Source organism: Aethalodelphis obliquidens, unplaced genomic scaffold (assembly GCF_003676395.1).
Source record: "Aethalodelphis obliquidens isolate GAN/ISIS:26980383/991018 unplaced genomic scaffold, ASM367639v1 scaffold128, whole genome shotgun sequence".
NCBI lineage: Eukaryota > Metazoa > Chordata > Mammalia > Artiodactyla > Delphinidae > Aethalodelphis > Aethalodelphis obliquidens.
The window spans coordinates 709,048-732,154 of NW_020838072.1; the positions used below are offsets into that span (position 1 = coordinate 709,048).

The 23,107-nt window shown below is 52.6% G+C and overlaps 2 protein-coding genes and 1 long non-coding RNA gene across 8 annotated transcripts; 2 read left to right on the forward strand and 1 right to left on the reverse strand.

Annotated features, from left to right (window-relative positions):
* The first annotated feature begins 52 nt into the window (after positions 1 to 52).
* WDR54 (WD repeat domain 54) lies at positions 53 to 4,291 on the forward strand. 3 transcript variants are annotated; one of them, XM_027099146.1, is made up of 11 exons: positions 53 to 138; positions 450 to 738; positions 906 to 968; positions 1,369 to 1,435; positions 1,526 to 1,579; positions 1,907 to 2,034; positions 2,917 to 3,017; positions 3,117 to 3,279; positions 3,471 to 3,545; positions 3,630 to 3,790; positions 4,175 to 4,291. In XM_027099146.1, the coding sequence occupies exons 2-10, from the start codon at positions 517 to 519 to the stop codon at positions 3,759 to 3,761; spliced, it is 1,005 nt and encodes a 334-aa protein (XP_026954947.1). In that variant the 5' UTR covers positions 53 to 138; positions 450 to 516; the 3' UTR covers positions 3,762 to 3,790; positions 4,175 to 4,291. The 3 variants fall into 3 exon arrangements, with proteins under 3 accessions (XP_026954947.1, XP_026954946.1, XP_026954948.1); XM_027099145.1 differs by lacking the exon at positions 4,175 to 4,291 and having other exon boundaries at positions 3,630 to 3,818; XM_027099147.1 differs by lacking the exon at positions 4,175 to 4,291 and having other exon boundaries at positions 3,117 to 3,270; positions 3,630 to 3,818.
* Positions 3,945 to 18,706, reverse strand: RTKN (rhotekin). Of its 4 annotated transcripts, none has more exons than XM_027099141.1 (12): positions 18,031 to 18,706; positions 10,341 to 10,540; positions 8,508 to 8,569; positions 8,357 to 8,410; positions 8,142 to 8,259; positions 7,716 to 7,925; positions 6,925 to 7,019; positions 6,714 to 6,820; positions 6,362 to 6,490; positions 5,491 to 5,659; positions 5,217 to 5,321; positions 3,945 to 4,639 (listed from the first exon to the last, which is right to left on the reverse strand). In XM_027099141.1, the coding sequence occupies exons 1-12, from the start codon at positions 18,139 to 18,141 to the stop codon at positions 4,305 to 4,307; spliced, it is 1,695 nt and encodes a 564-aa protein (XP_026954942.1). In that variant the 5' UTR covers positions 18,142 to 18,706; the 3' UTR covers positions 3,945 to 4,304. The 4 variants fall into 4 exon arrangements, with proteins under 4 accessions (XP_026954942.1, XP_026954944.1, XP_026954945.1 ...); XM_027099143.1 differs by lacking the exon at positions 18,031 to 18,706 and adding an exon at positions 16,844 to 17,718; XM_027099144.1 differs by lacking the exon at positions 18,031 to 18,706 and adding an exon at positions 16,667 to 16,813.
* Positions 17,715 to 22,089, forward strand: LOC113616012 (uncharacterized). Its single transcript, XR_003431178.1, has 3 exons — positions 17,715 to 17,839; positions 18,853 to 18,955; positions 21,418 to 22,089. It is a non-coding gene; the product is annotated as an uncharacterized LOC113616012 (long non-coding RNA).
* Positions 22,090 to 23,107: the final 1,018 nt, after the last annotated feature.

The window sequence follows — 23,107 nt, forward strand, 5'->3', positions numbered from 1 at the left end:
CAGTTGACCTGGCAGCAGCGCTGCGCGCTGCACGTTTGGGTTGCTCGCCCCACCCAACGGCCGTGCGTACGTGCGTCGTCTCTATGGTGGCGGCGGATTCGGAGGGACGGGACGCTTCTCGTGTCCGGCAAGCTGCTGGTGTGAACTCTGACCTGGTCCGGGGGCTTCGGGGAGCCAGGGCGAGGGAGGAAGGGCCTGGGGGCTACCCTACTTCATCCCGCCTTGGCTCGGGCTCTTGGGGCCACTGAGTCCTGGGCCACCGCAATTCCTCCTCTGGGAACCCCTGTCGCCTCATGACTCAGCCCTAGGGTTCCCCTTGCCTGCTCCAAAATACCCTTCCCACGCCATGTGATCCCCCATCACCATCCTCGAGGCCCTCATTCACATCACTACCCAATCTCAGGGGTCTCTCCCAGTGCCTCGTGACAGCACCCACTCCCACCTCCCAGCCCCCACAGGAATCTTCGCTGTCGTCTGTCTTCCGCGCGCCTGTGATTCGGGCGTCTCTCCCCAAGGATGTTCCGCCGGGAGCGCTCCATCCCCCTTCGAGGCTCAGCCGCCGCCCTGTGCAACAACCTCAGTGTGCTGCAGCTGCCCGGCCGCAACCTCACACATTTTGGAGTAGTCCATGGACCCAGCGCCCAGCTTCTCAGCGCTGCTCCTGAGGGTGTGCCCTTGGCCCAGCGCCAACTCCAAGCTAAGGAGGGCGCTGGAGTAAGCCCCCCACTTATCACCCAGGTGAGGCGTGGAGTTAGGAGTGGTGTTACTGAACCCAACCCTAAACCAGTTCTTCCTCTCCAAACCTCAAGGAACAGGCCTTCCCTAACCATCTGAATTTCCACACTTTTGAGTCCTCATTCCCCTGCTCTGACCACTTCTTCCTACTCTGATTCATCTCCCTCTAGGTCCACTGGTGTGTCCTCCCTTTCCGAGTATTGCTGGTACTCACCTCACATCGAGGAATACAAGTAAGAAGAGGACCTTCCTGCCCTCCCCCACTAGGGTCTTCTCTACTTCTCTCCAAGGCCCCTAGACCTTACCCCATTTATTTCTAAACATTTCCAAGCTGTTCAAATGCTTAGCCCCCTCTTCCTTATTTCTCATCTTCATGCCTTCCTTGTTTTCCAGTTCTCAAGTGCCGTCTCCAGTATCTGCCCTTTTATAAGTTGTATGACCTTGGGCAATTCAGTTAACTTCTCAGAGCCCCAGTGTCCTCCTCTGTTAAATGGAGATAGAAGTAGTGCCTACCTCCCAGGGTGGTTTTGAGGATTAGATGGGCTAAGGCTAACATGAGTATGTGGAGTAATCAGCACAGAGCTCAGCAAAGGTCAGCTGCGTCATGACCCCATCCTTGCCTTGGTCTTCCAGATGTATGAGTCTGATGGCTCCGTCATGGTCTATTGGCATGCACTGGATGCTGGAGATGCCTCTCTAGGTACCTGCAGGACTGAGTGGGTTGCGTGGGGGTAGGGAGGGTTTGCTGGGGTTAGGGGAGACGCTATTTCTAATCATTTTCCCCTCTCAGTGCAGGCTGTGTTTGCCCGAGGAATTGCTGCCAGTGGCCACTTCATCTGTGTGGGTGAGGGGGCCAAGGGCAGGGCGTTGGGGGGTGCTGAGGTATAGGGGTATAGCCTTTGGCCAGGAGGATGCCAAAGGTCTGAGGAAATTGTGCAGTGTTAGAGGGAAGGGTGGGAGTGAAGGGGGATCTGAGAGACTCCAAAAAGCCATGGTGGGGTTCATAGGGGCAGGGTGGGATAGGAAAAGGGTAGTGAAGGTAGGGGTGGGGCTGTTGGAGCAGTGAGAGGTGGGTTTGTTACTAAGGTTTCTGGGATGGAGGGAGTGCTGAGTGTGGTGGCTGGAGACCTGGGAGGATCAGGAAGCCATCAGTGCAGCACTGGTTCTGCAGGAATGTGGTCAGGCCGGGTACTGGTTTTTGACATCCCAGCCAAGGGTCCCAACATTGTACTGAGTGAAGAGCTGGCTGGGCACCAGACACCAGTCACAGACATTGCCACCGAGCCTGCCCAGGGACAGGTGAGTGGATTCCCCCTACTGTTCCAGTGAATCTGGGGGCCTCCCCACCTTGGGAGGCACGGGACCTGGGTTCCAGCCGTGGCTCTGCCACGAGGCAGCTGGATGACTTTGGGCAAATTGCCGCACTTTCCTAGGCTTTAGCAACCTCAGTTCCAGTGATGAAGCCTGAGATACTTTACATTTACGTGGCATTTAATAGTTCACTCACACTTTACAATACTGGTGTGAATGGAAGAGTTGGGACAGATGGTTTCTGAGATACTTTCCAGCTCTGACATGTGTGGCTTCCTTCTCTGAACTTCGGTAAGTTCAGGCCCACCTCCAGTGCTATCCTCTCCAGGAAGCCTTCCCCCTATTCCAGCTCCCGCTGATCTCCCTTAGCTGAACCCTGAATTGATACTGCCCTCAGACAACTCTTGTCTCCCCAGTTGGATTGTAAACCTCTTGAAAACAGGGTATGTATCATCTAATTCCTATGTTACACCGCACCTGGCACAGAGCTGGGCCCATGGGCTATGTTGGCTGCCTGGGTTTAGGGGTTGTCAAGAGGCCCAGAGTCTAGTCATGACTGTGGCTGGCTCACTGCAAGACCTCCAGAAGGTCCTAACACTATGGCCTCAGTTTCATCATCCATCCAATGAGGACAATTATATACCCAAACACATGGTGTGTGTGTTGGGGTCAGGGTAGGGAGTGAGACTATAAAGAATACAAGGAAAGCATTTTATGCCTCCAGGGGACCCCTCCAGCCAGTGATGGCTTCACATCTTGCCCTTTCCCTGGAGAGGCAAAGATGCAAATACTGCTTCCCTTCCCCTGCTGCCCTGTATACAGGACCCAGCAGGGGAGAAAGGGAAGGGCTGATCCTGCCTTTCCCCTCAGGACTGCGTGGCTGACATGGTGACAGCAGATGACTCAGGCTTGCTGTGTGTCTGGCAGTCAGGGCCTGAATTCAAATTATTGACCCGAATTCCAGGATTCGGGTAGGTGAGGCGGAAGGGGGCTGAGGCCTTCCTGAGGTAGCTTCCGGGTGGGGAGTAGGCTTGGGTCTGGGAAATCAAAGTAGGGTATCACTCTTGCAGGGTCCCGTGCCCTTCTGTGCAGCTGTGGCAGGGGACCATAGCAGCAGGCTATGGAAACGGGCAAGTGCGTCTGTATGAAGCCAGTACAGGAACTCTACATGTCCAGATCGACGCCCACGCCCGGGCCATCTGTGCCCTGGATCTGGCTCCTGAGGTGGGCAAGGTCAGTCTCCTCCTCTGTCCCTACATACCCTTGTTCCTGGTGCTGGGATGTTGAGAGGAACTCCACAGGCTTATCTCTGCCACTCAGTGTCGGCCCCTCCTCAGGCACCTGGACTGGGCTCTACAGCCTACACCAGTCCCCTGTCAGCACGTTCTGACTCCCACTGGTCCTCCCTGCCTTTTTTTTTATAGCTACTCTCTGCGGCTGAGGACACCTTTGTACACATCTGGAAGCTAAGCAGAAGCCCAGAGGGTGGCTACATTGAGGTGTGTCTTGTGGAATGGGAAGGGGAGTGGAATGAGGACCCAAGCATGAGGCAGCAGGCCCTGAGCAGCTCTCCTCTCTCCCAGGTGGAGCACTGTCATGGAGAGTGTGTACCCGACACCCAGGTGTGTGGTGCCCGATTCTGTGATCCTGCAGGCAGCTCCTTTGCTGTGACTGGCTATGACCTCGCCGAGATTCTGAGATTCAGCAGCATGTGAGAGAAAAGCAGCCCTCCGTTTCCCCTGTGGTATTTATAAAGTACCCGCCTCCACCCAGCCCTTGTCTGGTTACTCAGTATCATAGTCATACTTCACAACTAGTGAACTAAGCTCCAGGGATGAGGGGATGTGACAGGTCCAGACCAAGCCAAGAAGCAACCTGTCCTCAAGAACCAGGTGAAGGCTGATGTTAAATAACTTTAATGGTCAATGTGGGAGTCACAAGGGAGGTGCGTTCCCTCCCAGGGCTCTTCAGTGCCATCCTCAAAGCTGGTTAGTGCAGGGAGGTAGGGCAGGGTTGGTTCCAGTTTTCTCCCAGGAAGGGCTTAGGGGGTCCCAGCCAGCCCTGGGAATGAGTCCCTCAGCACCATGGCAACCACAGCTTAAAAGGGGCTTCTGCTCCCCCTCCCCAGCCTATCCCCAGTCCAGCAGAGGAAGGGGAGGCCAAGCTGGCCAAGCTGCTACAAAGAGCGCCGAATCCAGAGCCCAACTGCACACAGCTCATCTCCTCTTCTGACCAGATCCTGTTGCCAGTGCACCATCTCACACTGGGGACTGGAGCCAAGTGTCGGGTGGGCCTTTGCTGCAGAGGCCTCTGGACTGTGGGGACCGCTTCGGGGGTAGAGGGGCAACCGAGTGAGAAGCCCCAGGGGAGTGGTCTGGGGGGACAGCATCCAGGGATAATGTTCGGGGTCTCCCCCAGGGCAGGGAATGGGTCTGGGCTGGGGTTGGGGCCACTGAAGCAGGCGAGCAGGGGCCAGACAGGGCAGTCTGGTCTGTAAACACTGCTAGCCAGGGTGGGGGCGTCTCCAGCCTCGTGCCCTCCCGCTGGGCCAGGATGTCTGTCACCGCTGCGATGTCATCCAGCGGCTCAATAGCTGTGGCACCGGGAAGGGATTGAGGGGAGGGGGCTAGTCAGAGCTTAGGCCCCAGACCTACTCAGCCCTGAGCATCACCTGTCACTGTAGGAGGAAAGCCAAGCCTGGATCTCAGCTGAGATTGCATTATCCTGCAGGAGCAGCCCCTCACTTGGGCCCCCTGGAGTCACAGGTTCTGATAAGACTGGGATATGGGGTGACAGGGTAGACAGGGAGAGGAGGGTGGGCAGAAGTAGGTGAAGAAGCCAAGAAAGAGGAGGAAAATGAAAGCAGTGCCAGGCAAGTGAAGGGTCAGAGGAGGAGACAGGAATCCACATGCAGAAAGGGAGACAGAAAAGAAGAAATTACGGGAAAAAAATCCATGAAATGCATCTGGTTCTGTGGGTTTTTGTTGTGAACTTTGGTGGAGGTGGTTTTAAGAAGAGTTGGAGAAGGGAAAGGAATGCTGGGTGGGACTTGGGTCCCCAGAGCTCTGCCTTAGCCCGAAGTGTGCTTTCTCTCTGTCTCCATTATCTGGGTTCCCTTGAAGCCCTCGACCCAAATTCCCATCAGGATCCCAGAGTGCACTTTCACTCACCCATCTCATGGTACAAGGACCCCTGCTTGGCCAGTACTTGGGGTGGTTTCCGAGGAGCAGGGGTTTCAATTTTCATTATTTCATCGCAGCACTGCTTCCACTGGCCTGCAGGGAGGGCATTGATTGGGGTGGGTAGGGGGAGGACTGTGAGAGGGCCAGGCTACCCTCTCCCCTGCTACATTCCTTTCCACACATTCTTGAAACAGAGGCCTCTGGTAAAAGTAACGATCCACAGTCCCTCCTGAAGGTTCAATTCAGCCCCCCCTCCTCTTACTCATGTCAAAGAAAAGCTGCCACAGAGCTTCCATCCAGCTCTGCAGGGCTCCCCGACTCTCTGCCTGAAGGGTGTGTGTCACCTCATCCTCCGCATACTGGTTACTGATGCTCAGGGTGAAGGGCCGGCCCGCTGCCTGGTCCAGCTCCCCTGCCCGGACTCGAGTCTCCTGCAGGAGAAAGACAGGATCTGCTTCCACCACCTTCACCTTGGTCACAGAAGTCAGCAGTGACATCAGGCAGGCTTGGTCATCCCTGCCTTAGAAGGAGGAGCTTGTGGGGCCTTCAAGAAGCCCTCTCATTTGCCTCTTACTGACCAGAGTGGAAAGAAATAGCAGGAAAGGAAGGGGACGAGACAGGTCGTCCTTAGGAAAAGAGGAGCAGACGGAGACAGGGAAGGAGGGGTTGAGCGAGGCAGGGAAGGCAAGGAGGCAGGCAGGAACAGGAATGCCGAGGCCTGAGGTCCCTCGGTACTTTCATAAGTCAGCAGGAATGCTAGCAAAAGGGCTAGGAAACAAAGAAGGTCCTTGGACTTGGGTTGGGAGAGAAAACCAGGAAACGGTGAGGGAGATGCAGATTGAACCTGAGGGGAAAGATGGAAGGAGGATGAAAAGTCCTAAACTGGCTATAGAACCCTCTCTGAGACTTGGCAGGGTCTAAGGTTGGTGAGTAGAAGGGACGATCATTTTCCAGTGATGCTGGTTGGGGAGAATATGGTCCCAACAACCCTGGCCCTGAAGCTGGGTGTGGTGCTGTTTGGAACAGGAGGCTAGCTTTGATCCCTTTGAGGTCTGTGCCCACCCTCCTGGGGCCTGATGGAGAGGCTCCCGAACCCTGCCACCTGGGTGGCTTCACCACCAGGGATTCATCACCTTGTTGATCGCAATAGTAAACAGCGGCTCCTCCCCAGTGTCTGTGTCTTCAGGTTGCCGGTAACAGAAGAGGTTTGTGCCTTTCAAGACTCCATGCACTCGCACCCAGTCCTGCAGCTCCCCAGTTTGCTGCATAAATGACTCAAGGTTTCCTAGGGGAATCACACCCCCAACACCCTTCTTCCCAGCCCCCCACAGAGAAACTGCTCCTTTCTGCCCACCCTCCTCTCGTCTTGCCATGCCCCTCCTTCCTCCACCCAGATCTTGCTTTTTCAATAGTTCTTTGATTCCTGGGTCATCTGGCTTTCCTCTGCCTTCTCCCTGTTCCCTTCCACTCCTCAGGGCCCCTCACCTGCACCCTGAGGGTACCACTTGCAGTAGGCTGAGTCATGCAGAAAGGCTGAGCCACCAGACGGCAACACACGCTACCATAAAGGGGCAGCCAGGCGGGGTTCTCCTCTGGGGTAGGAGGAAGCGCAGGGTGAGGGTGGGGAATGTGAAGGGGACCATCCAACGGCCCCTCTTCTCACCATCCAGCATCCCCCACATACACACATACTCACCATGACTGGCGAGGGTCAGGTCATGTGTGCGGAACCCATCTTGCACTGCTGCCAGGGTGAGTGTGGTATGAGCCAAGAGGTGGTAACGAGGACCACTACAGGACAGAGAAGTGGGCAGGAGCCTAATGAGGGCCATGTTGGATGGCAGGAGCTGTAAGCTGAGCAGGTCTGCCCCATTGTTCAGGCTGCCCCACAGAAAACTAGCTTGCCTCCCCCACAGGGGTTGGAACATTTACTGCGCTCCTGCTAAGTGCCGGGGCCTGTGCTTTAAATATGTTATCCCACTGTGTTCCCACAACAGCCCTGAGGCAGCTTGAGGCTTAAAGAGGTTAAGATATCTGCCCATAAATATAGCTTAGAGTTGGAATTTGAATCTATATCTGTCTCCAAAATAAGCATTCTCTTCATTACCTGGAAGGCTTTCAAACTGCTGCTCAGAGACCCAGTGGTTCCACTAGGTGCCTCCAGGTTCCTGTAGGCAACACCACAGGACCCAGGCTACCCTGCTTCAACCAGGGGCACTCTGTTCTATCCACGTAAGATGTATTTGCTGCTGCCAAAAAGTGATGACCCCAGAGCCTAGCTCTTCCTGCATTCCTACTGCTCTTCTCAGTTGGCTTGGGGTACAAGCCCTGTGGTACAAGCCAGAGTGCCTCCCAGCTATGTGACCACTGCTTATTCATATCTGTCTGCATGTCCTGGCAGCAGTGCAAAATAAGTTCTGCATGCTCAACACAGCTCAGAGGTCACCTGTGGCCAGCTGAGGGCAGTGGGGGAATACAGGGCCTTACCCAACAGCCGGGGTGGGGAGCAAGATGGGACTGCTCCCTGAGCCCCCAGCTGTCTCCAGAGATGCCCGCACACGCCTCCCCGAGGAGCGGCCCAGCGAGCTGCTGAGTTTGGTGGCAAGCCTCTTGGGGGCTCCAGCCAGGGCCCCCTCCTCTTCCACGCAGGCCCCATACAGCTCCAGCCGCAGTTCAAAGTCTGGCCCTGCCTCGGCACTATAGGAATATGGGAGGAAGAGAGGACAGGAGGATGGTCTGGGGAAGTGCTGTGGTGGAGGATGGATGTCATGCAAGTACAGGACAGCTCCACAGGGAAGGCCCATCTCCCTTCCTCCCTCTCCTCTCCCTCCCCTCCCCTGTGGCTACCTCATCCAAGGATTCGAGCAGAGTAGAGAAAGGTGGGAGCCATAGGGATGAGGTACTCATACTCACAAGAGCACGTTGTTCTGAAAGGAGATGTCTGTGAGGGTCCTGTCCACCAGGATCATCTCCGTGTCCTGAATGTGTTCCCCTATCTGCAGCAGCAAGAACACAGCCCAACGGTGCAGGTCTGGGGACAGAGAGCAAAACTGGTAAAGATGTGCCCCACAGGGACCTCCAATCTCAGGGTCACTCCCTTAAATTTGTCCCACGTGTGTGGAACTCACCGCCTTTGTTCTTGAAATATTCTGTGTCCTTCCACATGAGTGGAATCCGGAGATCTAAGGGGCAGACGGATAGGAATAGATGTTGAGATGGGGCAGGAGATCTTATCATTGGGCAAAGAATGCCAACAGCTGGGGTAGTTGTGCTTCTTACCAGAAATGCAGACCTGGCCACGGCAGGGGGAGCGCTCAGCGGGCGGCCCACTGTCAGAAGGCCTGTGGGCAAATCACAATGTCCTAGCCTGGCCTCTTGACACTATTCCCCCTGGCTCTGGTTCCCAAGGGCTCTAGGACACCCCTGGCCCAGGACCCAGCTGCCAGGTCCCAGCCAGGCTGACATGGCAGGGCTGAAGGACTGTTAGGGAGAGTTGTCAGTTGAACCCAGGAGGTTGCTGGGCTTGGGAATGTTAGAGGCTCTTAGCTCACACACACAGTACAAGCTCAGGCCACCCTCCGCACAAGCACCCTTCCTGACCACCTCCCCAGACTCCTGCCAGGGAGAAGTGGGGCTTGAGGACACAGGTGCCCACAGAGAGAGACTCCCTTTTAAGGACTCTTCTCCATTAACCCCCAGGCTTGGAGGAGTTTGCAGGCTTTGTTTTTAACAACAAAGGAGGCTGCTTTTCTCCACCATCTCATCACTTCAATAAAGGAGGGTACTGGATCAGTCAGAAAATCAGGAACCCAAGTAGGGAACATTTGTGTTCCATTTACTGCAAATCTCTCTCCATCCTCCCCCTCAGCTTTGATTTCTCCTCTACCCTTCTGGCTAGATGGGCCGAACCTTCCCAGTGCCCCAAGTTCCCCAGTCCCCCCCCCGCAGGGGGGACATCGGCCTTCCTCCCCTCCCCGCCCATCATTAGGACTCACCGAGCTTGTGTCCCTCTCCTAAGGTGATGGCCAGCTTATCCATACTAATTTATAATTCATTATAATGAAATTAGTGACTTAGCCTTAAACTAAATGATGTGGCATTGATGGCAATGTGTTTAGCTGCCAGGGACTTGGGGTGCACCTCAGATCACACTGTATGGGCTGTGTGGGGACTTGGGCAGGGCAGAGCCTGTCAATGGCCGCCTCTTAAGAGACAGCAAACTCACAGTAGAAGGTGTCCCCATGCCTGCTTGCTCTTCGTTTAACTTTATGGAGCAGCCTTCCCCTGGTGTCTTCATGGGTGCACTCTGGAGGCCTCCTGGCAACCTCTCCTTGTGTCAGCCTTCATGGATGAGCTGGGATGACACTATGTCGGTGAGGGGCCTGGACCTTCTCCCCACTCAGCCTTGTGGGATCAAGCAGGTTACTTTGCCAGAAGCCAGTTTTCCAAATGACCAGTTCACCAAAAATGGTCAGTTCTCAGAACGATCAATTTGCCAAATACTTTTTCCCACATTTTAGTTTTACCAGAGCATCGCCTCAACCATTTCACTACAGATTTGTCAGATCAGCAGTCTAATGCCAGTGTAGGTTGTGTTTCACATCCAAGAGTGGAGTCCTTTTAGTGCACAATCTAATTTATGTGAGTGGGTAGGCTTTCCCTCAAATTTTTTTTTTATTATTATTTCTTTTCCCAATCCCTGACTCTAATGAGGCAAACCCCAGGTGCAATGAACTATGGTCAGTTACAGTAAATTGGTCATTTAGCAAATTGGCCATTTGGTGAACCAGCTATGAGAAAATTAGCTTTCCAGAAGCCAGCCAGCCAGACTCATCAGATCACAGGCAGGGCTTAGCAAATTAGCACTTTTGCATGACTACTCCTCAGACTGCCAGCCTTTCACCAGATACACTGGCTTTCCTGAGCCAGTGTCTTGCAACTCACTAGTGCACCTCTGGGCAGCACACTGTGGTGGTAAAACACCAAGGTGTCTTCTAGGACCCTGGTAAGTCTTCACCAGGAAGTCATCTTCAGGGTGCTCCATACTCCATACTCCATAAACACACACACTGCGCCACTACTCCCATAAAGCCTCGCTTCCCCCCTGCTCACCGCCGGCCTGTCTTCCTCAGCACCTGCGCCTCCTTGCGCCGCTGCAGCTCGCCCATGTAGCTGAGGATGCGGCTGTTGCACACTAGCAGGCTCTTGGTGGCTTCCAGAGCCTGCTCTCGCTGGGAGCAGGCCGCCAGCAGCTTGCAGGTCCCTTCCCTCATCCGGATCTCATGGTCTAGCTTTCTTTGCAACTCTGTGTCCTAGCCAGAGTGGGGATAAGGATGAGAAGGAAACGTCAATTGGGGGACAGGTTGAAGCACCCTTCATTCCCAGGTGGACTGTGGTCCACGAGAAACTGACAAGAAACTTATGTTTCAGGCAACTAAAGGTCAAGGGTTGAGTCTCAACCTCAGCAGCCCACAAATAACCAGAGAGACTTTGTTAAAATTTATACTCCCTCTAGGAGTATAAATTTTTTTCAGCCTCTTTTGAGCGCAATTTGGAAAAATCTGTAAAACCTACAAATTCACATATCCTTTGATCCAGCTATCCAACATCTAGGAGTTTATCCTACAGATATAGTTACACTTGTGGGCAGAGCCATATTCATTGCAGCATCATTTTAAAACACCAAAATTAAAAGTCCTTCAATAGGGCATTGGTTAAATAAGTTATAGCACATCTATACCATGAAATATGGACTATTGCAGACATTAAAGAGTAAGATAGACATGTGCAAAAATGAAGCAATCTTCAAAGTATATGAAGTGAGAAAAGAAAGAACAGCATGCTACCATTTGTACACGATATATATATATATATATATATATATATATATATATATGCATATACATATCGATAGACATGCATAAAATAGTAGTGGCTGTGGGGCTGGGAGCCAGGAATGGAAAATCAATTTATGATACTTTATATATATGCTCCTTTACTACTGTACTATTGGAAATTGTGTTACCTTTTAAAAAATTAAATCTTCTGAGTTAAAAAAAATAATAAATCACGAGACCCCACCTCAGAGTAGCAGAATAAGAATCTCTACGAGTGGGGCATGTGCATTTTTTGGAAAATTCCCCAAGTGACTCTGAGGTGCAGCCCAGGCTGAGAACTACCACCTAAAGGGAATGGCCACAGATAGTAAAGGCCATCCTGGCTTACCCCAAAGACTCAAGTGATGAGAGAGGACATTTAGTTGGCAAGGGGTCAGTGGAGAAGGAGCATACCGCCTACAGTGTTCATCCATGCTGCAGAGAATGCAGTACACACCCCAAATTTGGGCACCTGCCATCTGCTGGCCCTCTGAGTCTGGGAGGTAAGGACAGAGGCAAGGAATGGGGATGGGAAAACAGGTAAAGCAAGTCAGGAGTGAGTAGGCACTTAGCACAATGCCCAATGCACAGCATATGGTATGCATGGGGCGGGGTGCTTATTTTAACGATGCTACTTCAGCCCAGTAGCATTCACCCAATAACACTGGAGCATCCCTGTGCTGTCCGAAGCTCCATATTTGAGATCCAGCTGGGAGGTGAGAGATGCAGACGTTAATGGCTGCTCCGTAAGTGCCACGTCATGGCACACACACACTCACGGGAAACAGACCCTATTTGTTTCTGGCTGAGGTGATGGGGAAGGCTTCAGAGAAGAGGTGGAAGACTAACCCTATTACAGTGTACAAATCGGAAGGCAAGCCAAGTGGAGTCACAGGGTTGGAAGAGGAGGATGAGTGTGACTGCACAAAACCAAAACCTGTCTTCCCCCTCACACCAGCTCTTTTCCACACTATGTGCCCTTGCTTCTTTCCTGATGACTCCAGCCTTCAAGTCTCCAAGACCTCAACACCCTAAATTCCTGCTTCCGGGAATTGCCTTGTCCAGCCTCCCTGCTGATTCTTCCTTCCCTACTTGAGCTGGGCCAGACTTTCATCACGTCTCACCTCATCTCATCACCCTCACTATCCACATTTCCCTTCCTGACCCTTCAGAAATAGGCCAACCGGGTACCTATGCCGCCTCCACCAGGAAGCCCTCTCAGACTACACAGCTGCCCCTACCCCCACCATGACTGCCTGCACCAGGGTCCCACCTCTGCTACGGTTTGCTGCTTGCCAACCCCTATCCCATTCTGCATCTAGCTTCTACCACAAACACCCCCAAACAGGTGAGGGGGGTGGGGCCGAGCAGCGTCCGCAGGCCACCTCCTGACTAGCCTTTTGGTCCCGGCCCTAGCACTCACGAATTCTTCCCTAGCCCTGTCCATTGCACGTGCGGCGCAACGCGGGCATTGTCCCTGGTCCGGGGAGCCGCCCCGCCCGCAGAGAGAGCCGATGACATCATCTACCAACTGCCGCGAGAGCGGCCGAGGGGCTCCGGGACGCAGGCGGTCCCTCAGTCCCTCTGTGCGATTGGCCCGGTTAGGCTCCAGGTGGTGCTGACCACAGAGACCTAGTCGCGGAGGAACGGTACCTCCGGGAGCACCGGCCTCACTCTAGAAAGGGCTCCAGGCTCCGGAGCTGCCGGAGGCCAGGGGGCCCCTCCGGGTTGCAGTTGCCCTCCAGGATGACTCCTGGCCCGGGTGCATACGGGAGGGAGATAGTGTATACATCAAGGGGCTGAAGGAGGATGAGTCATGGGCAGAAGCCCCAGCACACATTAGGCCCTCTCTGGACATCCTTTCCAGTTCCTCCCACTCCCTTCTATCTCTGACTTCCCTCTCTGCTTCTCATCACCTTATGTTCCCTTTAGAATCTCCACCAGGGCTAAGTTCAAATCCTGGCTTAGGAACTTGACTAGCCATGAGAACTTAACCTCTGGAGCCTCTGTTTGTAAACTGGGGGTGGGAGGGCGTGGTAATTCCACCTCCTACTGTTTGAGGATTAAATGGGAAAGTCTAACCCCTACCTGGGCCCAGCACTCCCACCTTCCCTTTAATTGCAGCTTAAGTTGCCTCCTCCAGAAAGTCTTCTTGAATTTACACTTCCACGACTACCTCTCTTGCTAATCCCTGAAACATCAATGGGATGGGGGTTGGGGAACTGCTGAGCTTCCTGGAGAAGGAACACAGCACCCTCAACCAACCCAAGACTGAATGAGAGATGATCAAAGTGAAATCTAAGCCCCCTCCTCTTCCCCAGAACTTGGGCAGAGCTCCTATGAAGAAAAATTACATGGAGGGGGAGGCATGCAGAATTCGAACATTTAAATACCTAGACCAGCCATGGCCAATAAGATCTTCTGCAATGATGGAAATGTTCAGCAGCCATCTAGCACATGAAATGTGGCTAGAGTAATTAAGGAACTAAATTTTTTATTTTATTTCATTTTAATTAACTAAATTTTAAAGTTAATAGCCACATGTAACTAGTAACATGGACAGTGCAGAGGACTAGGGATGGCAAATAGGTTTTATTTCATATTGCCAACAGAGGACAATATGTAGTGTCAGAGTCCCAATGGGATCCTTGGGCACCTTTCTCCATTTTAGAAAAAGATGATCCTCTCCAGGCAAACAAATTAGATAAAGGTGTCCCCTCCTCACACCACCTGAAACCAGACCAGGACTCCTGCCACTATGCAGTGCCCTTATGAAGGACACAACCTGCATAATTTATGCCAAGGTTGAGCTGAGAAAGATTGTGAGGCCATGCGTGGATTTGTTGGTGAAGACTGCCATGATTGACTCATAATGTCTATCATGATCTAGGGAGTGGGGACCCGGTTGAGGGTACAAACACATGTGCAATAAATTCCCCTTCTGAGCTGGACTCTCTACTGTCCTGCCTCTGACCTCCCTTAGCAGCAACACCCTGCCTGGTTCAGGCAGTCACTTCCTCAGCTTCCTCTCTCTTCCCCATCTCAGTAAATGACCACATCGCCCAGTTGCTTAGCCACACACCAGAGAGTCATCCTGGAGCCCTCTCTTGGCCGCACCCACATGTCCAGTACGTCAGCAAGCCCTGTCAGATCTACCACCATCATCTGAAATCCACCCCCTTCTCCCTATCTCCACCAAGAGCGTTTAATCCATACCACCAGGTTCACTCCCCTAAGGCTATAACGACCTCCTAGCTGGTGGTCTTCTGCTATTCGTCTGGCCAACCCTTCTCCCTCCCACCCCCCACCCCTGCCTAGCCTATTCCTTTCAAACACAACAGCCATCATTTTAAAACATTAGATAAGTTGTCCCCCTGCTTAAAACCCTTCCATGAGCCAACATCACACTTAGAGTAAAATCTAAATGCCTTGTCACGGACTACAAAGCCCTGCATAATCTGGCTCGCACCCATCAGCTTGACCCCAGCTATTATGTTCCAGCCCCACTGGCTCTCCTTCTTCCACAAACATATCACCATCATCCTCATTTAAGAGCCTTTTGCCCTTACTATGCCCTCTGTCTGGAAAGCCCTTCCTCCCATCTTTACATATCTTCATATCCTTCTGGTCACAGCTCAAAGAGCTCACAGAGGCCTTCCCTGACTCCTACATCTAATGCTGCCCCCCCACCCGATTTTTATTACACCCCCCCCCGTTTTCATCATAATTTCACTATGTGAGATTATTAGTTTGCATGCTTCTTGTCTGTTCCCCCAGTAGAATGGACCTTTCCTGTTTTGTTCACTGAGGTATCCCAAGATCTAGAAAGAAGCTGACATATAGTAGGTGTTCAATAAATGTGATTAAGAATAAATAAATGAGGGACATCCCCGGCAGTCCAGTGGTTAAGACTCTGCCTTCCAATGCAGGAGGTGTGGGTTCGATCCCTGGTCAGGGAACTAAGATCGCACATGCTGTGGGGTGCGGCCAAAAACTAAAAAAAAAAAAAAAAAAGGACTTCCCAGTTGGCGCAGTAGTTAAGAATCTGCCTGCCAATGCAGGGGACACGGGTTCAACCCCTGGTCTGGGAAGATCCCACATGCCGCAGAGCAACTAAGCCCGTATGCCCCAACTACTGAGCCTGCGCTCTGGAGCCTGCGTGCCACAGCTACTGAAGCCTGCGTGCCTAGAGCCCACGCTCCGCAACAAGAGAAGCCACAGCAATGAGAAAAGCCTGTGCACTGCAATGATGAGTAACCCCCCGCTCGCCACAACTAGAGAAAGCCAGTGAGCAGCAACAAAGACCCAATGCAGCCAAAAATTAATTAATTAGCTAACTAATTTTAAAAAAATAAAATAAATCTATTTAAAAAAAAGAATAAACAGCTCCCTGCCATCTTCAGGGCCACAGAATCCTGCCCTAGAGTCCTCTTCCCCTTCTTTGGTAAGACCATCTCCTTCCTGCAAACCTCTCACATTGAACTCCCCTCTTCTTCCCATACCTAAAAGGAGCCCTCAGCCCCAGAACACACATCCACACCAAACCACAGAGCTTCCAGAAATAGGTGTGAAGACCCTGTTGCCAACACAGTACTCTAATTGGCAGAACTGAACCTGGGTCCACACGGAGCACCCAACGAAGGGCTTACAGAACCGCCTATCCCTCTCCCCACTTGGAGCAGACTCTGCTCTCCCTGCTCAGCCCCAGCAGGAAAGGGCAGAGCAGAGATGGGCTGGGATGCTGTGGAGGAGGTGCACTCCAGGGGTGGGGGCGTTACCTCCAGGCTGAGCGCCATCTGCCGGATGTAGAGCATATTCAGGTCCTCCAGGATGTGCAATCTGTCCTGCATCTCTGTGCCCCCCCAGGTGCCCCTTCCTTTGTTGACCCCTCAGAAGGGTGGGGCGAGCAAGCACCACGCTGCCCCACAATTCCTCCCGCTGCTCCCCTGGTCTTGAAAGAGGTGGGCAGTTCTTGGACAGAGGGCAGAGGCAGCCCCTGTCCCTCTTGCACTCCCGTTAGACCCCTCTGGCTGCTGTGACAAACTTTCCTTGCCTACCGCTGTTCCAGGGCCCTGATGGGAGCCAGGCATGGAGGGAAAGGAAAGCGAGGTGAGGATGAGCAGGGTCCCCGGAGAGGAGGCCAGCTGCAGAGGGGACTCTGGGCACAGAGTGTCCAGTCTTGCTTTGGTGGCAGCTGTTCTCCCAGCTGTGGAAGAAAAAGGCTCTTTCATTCCGACTCTGGCCCCTCCCCAGCCCCCGCCCACATCCCTGGCCTGGTGGACAGAGAATCTGTGTGCGGTAGGGTGTGAGGGGCAGGCACAACTGGAAGGGGGCAGGGAGGGGACACTTCATGCAGGTTCTACAGAGTCGTGGGGTTTGTCAGGAGGTTGCTTTCTGAAAGGGGTTCTGGCTTAGTTTGAGGAAGAAGAAGGATAACGGTGAGGACCTTATTGAGTGAGCCCAGGGAGTGGGACAGAGGGGTAAATGCGGCTCAACCCCCAGGGCCACCTCTTCCAACTTGGGGCCCCCATCCAGCCCGCCCCACCCTGGGTTCACAATTACCTCGCTTTTCCAGCAGAAGGGAGGAGACGGAGGGAGAAAGGCAGGGGTGTGCCTAGCTGCTGCTGCCCCCGCTCCCCTCTGCGGGCCCCTTCCCTTCCAGACAGGAAACCAGCCCCGATTCCCAGCCAGCTGCAGCTTTGCCACCCCCCTCCACCCCAGGCCCACGGAGTCACATACCGCTCCGCCGGGTCCCAGCGGCTCCGCCCCGGCTCCTCCGCTACGGCCCCCAAAAGGCCGGGCTTATCCCCGGCTCCTCCGCTACGGCCCCCAAAAGGCTGGGCTTATCCCGGGGGCGGCCCCAGCTCACAGGCCCCTCCTCCGGGTCCCTGGGCCTGCCCCTCACTCCCCCACACTGGCCCCAGGCGGCGTTGCTTATGCTGGACCCGACAGAGGTCCTCTCCCCGAGGCCCACTAGCTTCAAAGTCAACGAAGGCCCGGGACACTGGGACACCGGTGTGAAAGAGCCTTTGTTCTGGGCAGGCTGTAGGGTAAAGTGCAGTTCTGGGCAGGCTGTAGGGTAAAGTGCATAAGCCAGGCCTGGAATCCCGGCAGGGAGGGGTGAGGAAGGCCCTCTCACTTAACCCTTTCCAGGCCAAGCAGGAAAGGAGAGCTGACCTTGGGGATAGCCTCTGGTGTAGCTACTCGCCCTGTCAGTCCTAGCTCAGCCCCACATCTTTCAGACCCTCCTGAGCCTCTTTAGGGAGTTACAGGTAAGGCTCAGACCTGAGCAACGTGTAGAGTGGTGGGCCGAGGAGGCAACTGTAGAGGCTGGACTCCTCTTAGGCCCCAGGAAAGGAGGCTGAAAGTTTGAGTGCGGGAAGTAATCCCAAATCTTTAATAAGGAACCCCCTCACTCCCGATTCTCCCAGCCACAGAGGAGCAGCTGGGGAGGGTTTCAGCGAAGGGGGCAGACCGGCGGAGAAGTCAGGATTGATGATGGAGGCTGTCCCAGACGGTTGAGACAGGTTGTGGGTTGCGGCTGGAGACCAGGGAAGGAGCGGGCGCCCAGGCCAGGAATCTGTTAGAGCCCGCCTGGTTGCACACCGCCCTTTGCTCCGGGATGCCGTGAAGGACCGGGGTAAGGCACATTTGGGGAATCGAGCCTAGGGCCCCTTAAATTGAAGCCAACCCCAGGTTTTTCCAGGCGGAGGCAAATCATCCCAACTGGGCCAGGTAATGTCTGGGGTGGCACGGTCCGATTAACGTGCAGACGGTCCGCGCCTGACTTTTTAAGTCAACAACTACTAGTTTGTACCAGACCCGCGGCGTCTCCGCCCCTCGGCGCGCGCGGGCGGGGCGGGAGGCCCAGGCGGCCCGGGCTGCGGGAGCCCGGGGAGGGGAAGGCAGGGACGCGGGTCTCTCACCTCCGGTGGGTCGCAGAAGAGGCTGAGTCGGAAGCGGCCGCGTTTGAACTCCATCTCCAGGGCAGAGCCCCTGGCTACGGTGACCCGGCTCCGGTGGTTTCGGGAGAACATGCTGGCGGTCCCCCGCCTTTGCCTGCCCTCTGCACTCCCCGCGCCGCCCGGCCCTGCCTTGTCTCGTAGGCTTCTGTCCCTCGCCTACCGCCAGCTAGTCCGGCCGGGAATCTCCCACGGCCCGGTTCCCAAACTCCGCCCCCGGAGACGACACCTGGGCCGGGCAGGGCGCGGCACGCTCTCCCTCCACTCCAAACCCCCGCCCCCGCCAAAGGCCCTGCCCGCCGGGCCAGTCCCGGTCCCCAAGCAAGCCTGACCCGACAGCCGGGGCACCCTACACCTCGCGAGCACTGAGGCGGGGCGTCGTCCCTTCCTGCCCGGGTAGCCAGCGCCTCACCTGGGCATGGGGCGAGCCCAGAGAAGCCCCGCCCCCTGCCGCCCCCACTCGGCTAGCCAGACTCCCTGCGCGCGGAAAATCCCGGGGCCCAGGGATCGCCGAGAGGCACACAGCCCGGCCTTGGGATGGCGCCCAATCTCACCTCTAAGCAGCTTCCGAGGCGACTGTTTCAACTTCCTACAGTCCCAAATGTCCTTTCTTCGTCCCCCTACCCACTAAAGCTCCCCTCCGTCCCTAGTGGCCGCAGTTCACGTGTCTGGTAGCCCTGTTCTGTTACTTACTAACCGTGGATCCTTGGCTCTCTCACTGAACTTTCTGAGCTTCAGTTTTCTTACTTGTGCAATGGGGATACACTAATTACCTCCACTCCTCAGGTCGCTATGAGGATTACATATGAGAATGAGTGTAGAATGCCCAGCATAGTTCCTGGCACAAGACAAGCACCCCGTAAGTGCAGCTATGAAGAAAAACGACCAGGTAAAGCACCTTTGTGCCCTTGGATGGGGCACCAGTGACCTCAGCTCCCTGGACCCAGACTTTAAGTGCCTTAAGAGGGTGAGGATATCTATGACCTCATATGGGCTCTCAGCTGTTTTGCTGGGTCGCTGAGACAGGGTTAGGATTCACAGCTTCTGCAGAAAAAGGGGCCACCCCCAGCCTCCTGGGACAGAAGGAAATGGCAGAGGATTAGCTTGCTGACCACACGTGAGGAGTTTTCTGGGGACTTATGAACTTACTGGGGAGAACTCGAGAGAGAGTGGGGCTCCTTCACAGCCAGAGCCGGAGAAATACCAGCTTATAGCTTTAGAGAGCCCAGGTTAGAACTGCTCTGCTATGACAAATTACTCAACATTCTTTTAGAAAACCTGACTTAAAATTACTTTGGCAAAAGGGGAAATATATGGCTTAAGGAACAATAATATCCAGGGGTCAGGCTTTAGTTGTGGCTTGACCCAGGCATTCAGCATCACAAGGATTCCATCCCTCTCCTTCATCTGGCTCTGCTTTCCTCCATGTTAGCTTCACTCTCCACAGCATAGCAAGATTGTTGCCAAAAATTCTGGGTCTATAATATTTTCAGACTTAAATTCAGCAGAAAAGGGAACATCTGTTTCCTGAAGCTCCTACACATGTCTGGGATTCACTATGGGCCATTTGGGATGATTTATCCATCTCAAACCAATCACTGTAGGCAGAGGGGTGGCCAGACCTGAACCAATCACTGTGGCTGAGGAGGATTCTATTTGCCAGTTGGCCAGGCCTAGGTCACTTCCCACTCCTGGAAACCAAATGGAACCCAGTGAGCTGGGAGAGAGATGGGGGAGGGAGATATGGTTTCTGAAAGACTGTTCCAGGTACTACTACCAGAAGGTGAGGGAATGGATGCTGGACAGGAAAAACAACAAACATCCTTGATATACAAAAGTGTACATGGAGAAGGGAGTTCTTCTGTCGTAGGAAAGGAAGATCAAAAGATTTTATAAATCTGTGGCCTCTGAGATAAACCTCAAAGAGGAGTGAGGGCATTGTTTCTGAGTTTCTTCAAATATCTATTGTCACTCCTCTAAACTGTAAGCTCCCCCAAGGAGGGAGAGTCTGTCTTGTCCACTGCTTTATGCTCAGTGCCTGGCACATAGGAAGTACTCAATAAACCATCACTTGAAGTAAGTGAACAAATGAGATGCCTAAAGAAAGCATACAGATTTGAGAGTGCTTAACTGGGATGAGCCATATTGTTGGACTAAAATTGTTCATTTCAAATGTTTGGCTTTTAGCAGCAGAATGCTTTTTTCTCCAAATGAAATCTCACCTGGAACATGTGAAATATAATCAGAGCTGCTGTGATAGAAGCAGGGGCTGGAGCCCCACATCTTGTCCTCTCCAGAGGCCCTCAGCTGCACGCAGACACACACACACACACACACACACACACACACACACACACGCACACACACACACCTGTGGGACATGGGACCTAAGGAAGTGTTTAAAAATCCCTGACAAGAGCTGGAGGAATGGAAGGCATTTGGAAAAGAAGTAGAGCTCAAATCTTGCCAGAGAATTTGCACTCGATGTGACTGAAGATTTTGGGAAAGGAGTGACGCAGCCAAAGTTATATTTTAGAGATCATAGTCTGGCATCCATTTGTGTGAATCATTTGGAGGAGGTTGTGACTGGAGTTTGGGAAGCCAGCTTACACTGTTCTCAACCAATGGTAGAGAAACAAGGGCCAAAGTTTCTGTGGAGTTATTATTTTTTAATTAAATTCTTATTTGAAAACACACAGTTTTTTAAAACAATCCTTATTCTACCACTTAAAAAATAATACAAAGTAAGGAATAAATGAACAAAAGCACACTTTCCCCACCATCAGAGAAAAACACTGAGACACAGCCTGGTGCCGTGGCATGCTGAGGCCTTATACTGGCTCGTGAGAGACAATTTTGGAATTTTCTGGAATTGTGCATTCCAGCTGTTAAACACAGCTTTAATTAATAATTGAATCATAAAAACTCACAACTAAATAAATTATATTAAAGCAAAGGTGATAAAACTCAAAATTCATCACTTCCTAATTATTTTACTGCATTTTCCCATTATCCCTTGAGGTTGTTTACATCTATAGTGTCCGTATAGTTGAAATGCTATGTCACGGTGTGCTACTACATGTCTTGCCAACTCTGTGCTCAGTAATGAAATTGGCCATGGTGGGAGTTTTACACAACAGAAGTAGGCGAACACTGTAAACCAGGGCTATTTTTTTTCCCCTGGGGAGATTTCATTAAATATTTAGCCACATACCACTTGTTCACTGCATAATATTTCCCAATTTTTCCTTTTCTTACATCTGTATCTCCATCTCCCCAGCTATGAAGTAGATATTTGGGAAGGGCTTATTAGCCACCCAGTATTCAAATTATCTTTCTATTTCTACACAGACCCCTACTGTGGACAACTCTGGTAGGCTGAGGCTCTACCCTCTTTCTGGCAGCTGGAGAAGGACATTCATCCTCCCTCCCACTTCTTCACAGCCCAGGGGTAGGCAGTTGGCCTAAGCCAACCAACTGGAATGCTACCAACTGGACTTTGAATCTTGAAAGAGTGAAAACAAGACCCAGGGAGAATTCATGAGGAGTGGATGGCTGTGCTAGCAGGGAAATCCTCATCAGCAGGTTCCTGTGGTGAGACTTTGGTGTGGCCTCAGCATAACCTCAGCCATATGCCCCTAATGCTTGGCCTCTCAAGGGTTCCCACCCCTTATCCAGGGAGAATACAAGATGAACCCGAAACATTTTGTAGTGTTGGGAAATAAAAAGGTGCTAAAGGAATGATGGAGATGTGTCAGAAGGACACAGAAGTCATCTTAAAGAAATGCCCACTGACCAAATCTGGGACAAATTTAAGCATCAAAATAAATAATAGATTACAACTCATTGAATGAAACAGGAATCTATACCGACACAAATAAATACATATGAAACTGAATGTAAGGAGAAAAGAAAGCTCCACTTCACCATAGAATGCCAACTAACACATGTAGATGGAATAACGGGAGTAGAATACCACTTGGCAATTATTATTTTATTTATTTATTTATTTTTTGCGGTACACGGGCCTCTCACTGTTGTGGCCTCTCCCGTTGCGGAGCACAGGCTCCGGACGCGCAGGCTCAGCGGCCATGGCTCACGGGCCCAGCCGCTCCGCGGCATGTGGGATCTTCCCGGACCGGGGCACGAACCCGCGTCCCCTGCATCGGCAGGTGGACTCTCAACCACTGCGCCACCACCGAAGCCCATGTACTTGTTTTTGAGGAAATACACAGTGAACTATTTAGGGGTGAAGTGGCATCATGTCTGCAACTTGCTCTCAGAATGATCAGAATAGGAATAACGATAATGGAGAGGAAGGGGAGGAAATAGTAAATGTTAATAATTGTAGAATCTGATTTAAGGAGCTAAGAGAGTTCTATGTACTCTTCTTGCAACTTTTCTGTAAGTTTGAAATTATTTCCTCAAAAATTATATTTAAAAAATAAGCTAAGGGCTTCCCTTTGGAAGTGGCGCAGTGGTTGAGAGTCCACCTGCCGATGCAGGGGACACGGGTTCGTGCCCCGGTCCGGGAAGATCCCACATGCCGCGGAGCCTGCGCGTCCGGAGCCTGTGCTCCGCAACGGGAGAGGCCATAACAGTGAGAGGCCCGCGTACCAAAAAAAAAAAAAAAAATGCTAAGAACTTTTTCAGAAGGACAAAATTCTTCCTTTCAGCCTACAAACCTGCTCAAACCTCTCTGACACTAAACAAAGCAAAACTAAAAACAAAACAAAATAATGAAGCCCATGGCTACTTACTTACTGTCACCGCTTCCTCCCTGCTGGGCATCAGGATGTTGAGGAAACACCACTGGGTCTAGTGTCAGGAAGTCTCTGTTTGATGCTGGCTCTGCCACTCCCTAACTGTGTGGCTCTGGCCAAATCATTTAACCTCTCTAAGCCTCAGTTTCCTCATGAGGGAACAACAGTATCTCCCACATGGAGCTGCCATGGGGATCAAGGGAGGGAAGGGATATGAAAGCAGGTTATAAACTCTAATACGTTTGACAAATACTAACTGCAGGTGATCCCTCACTTCA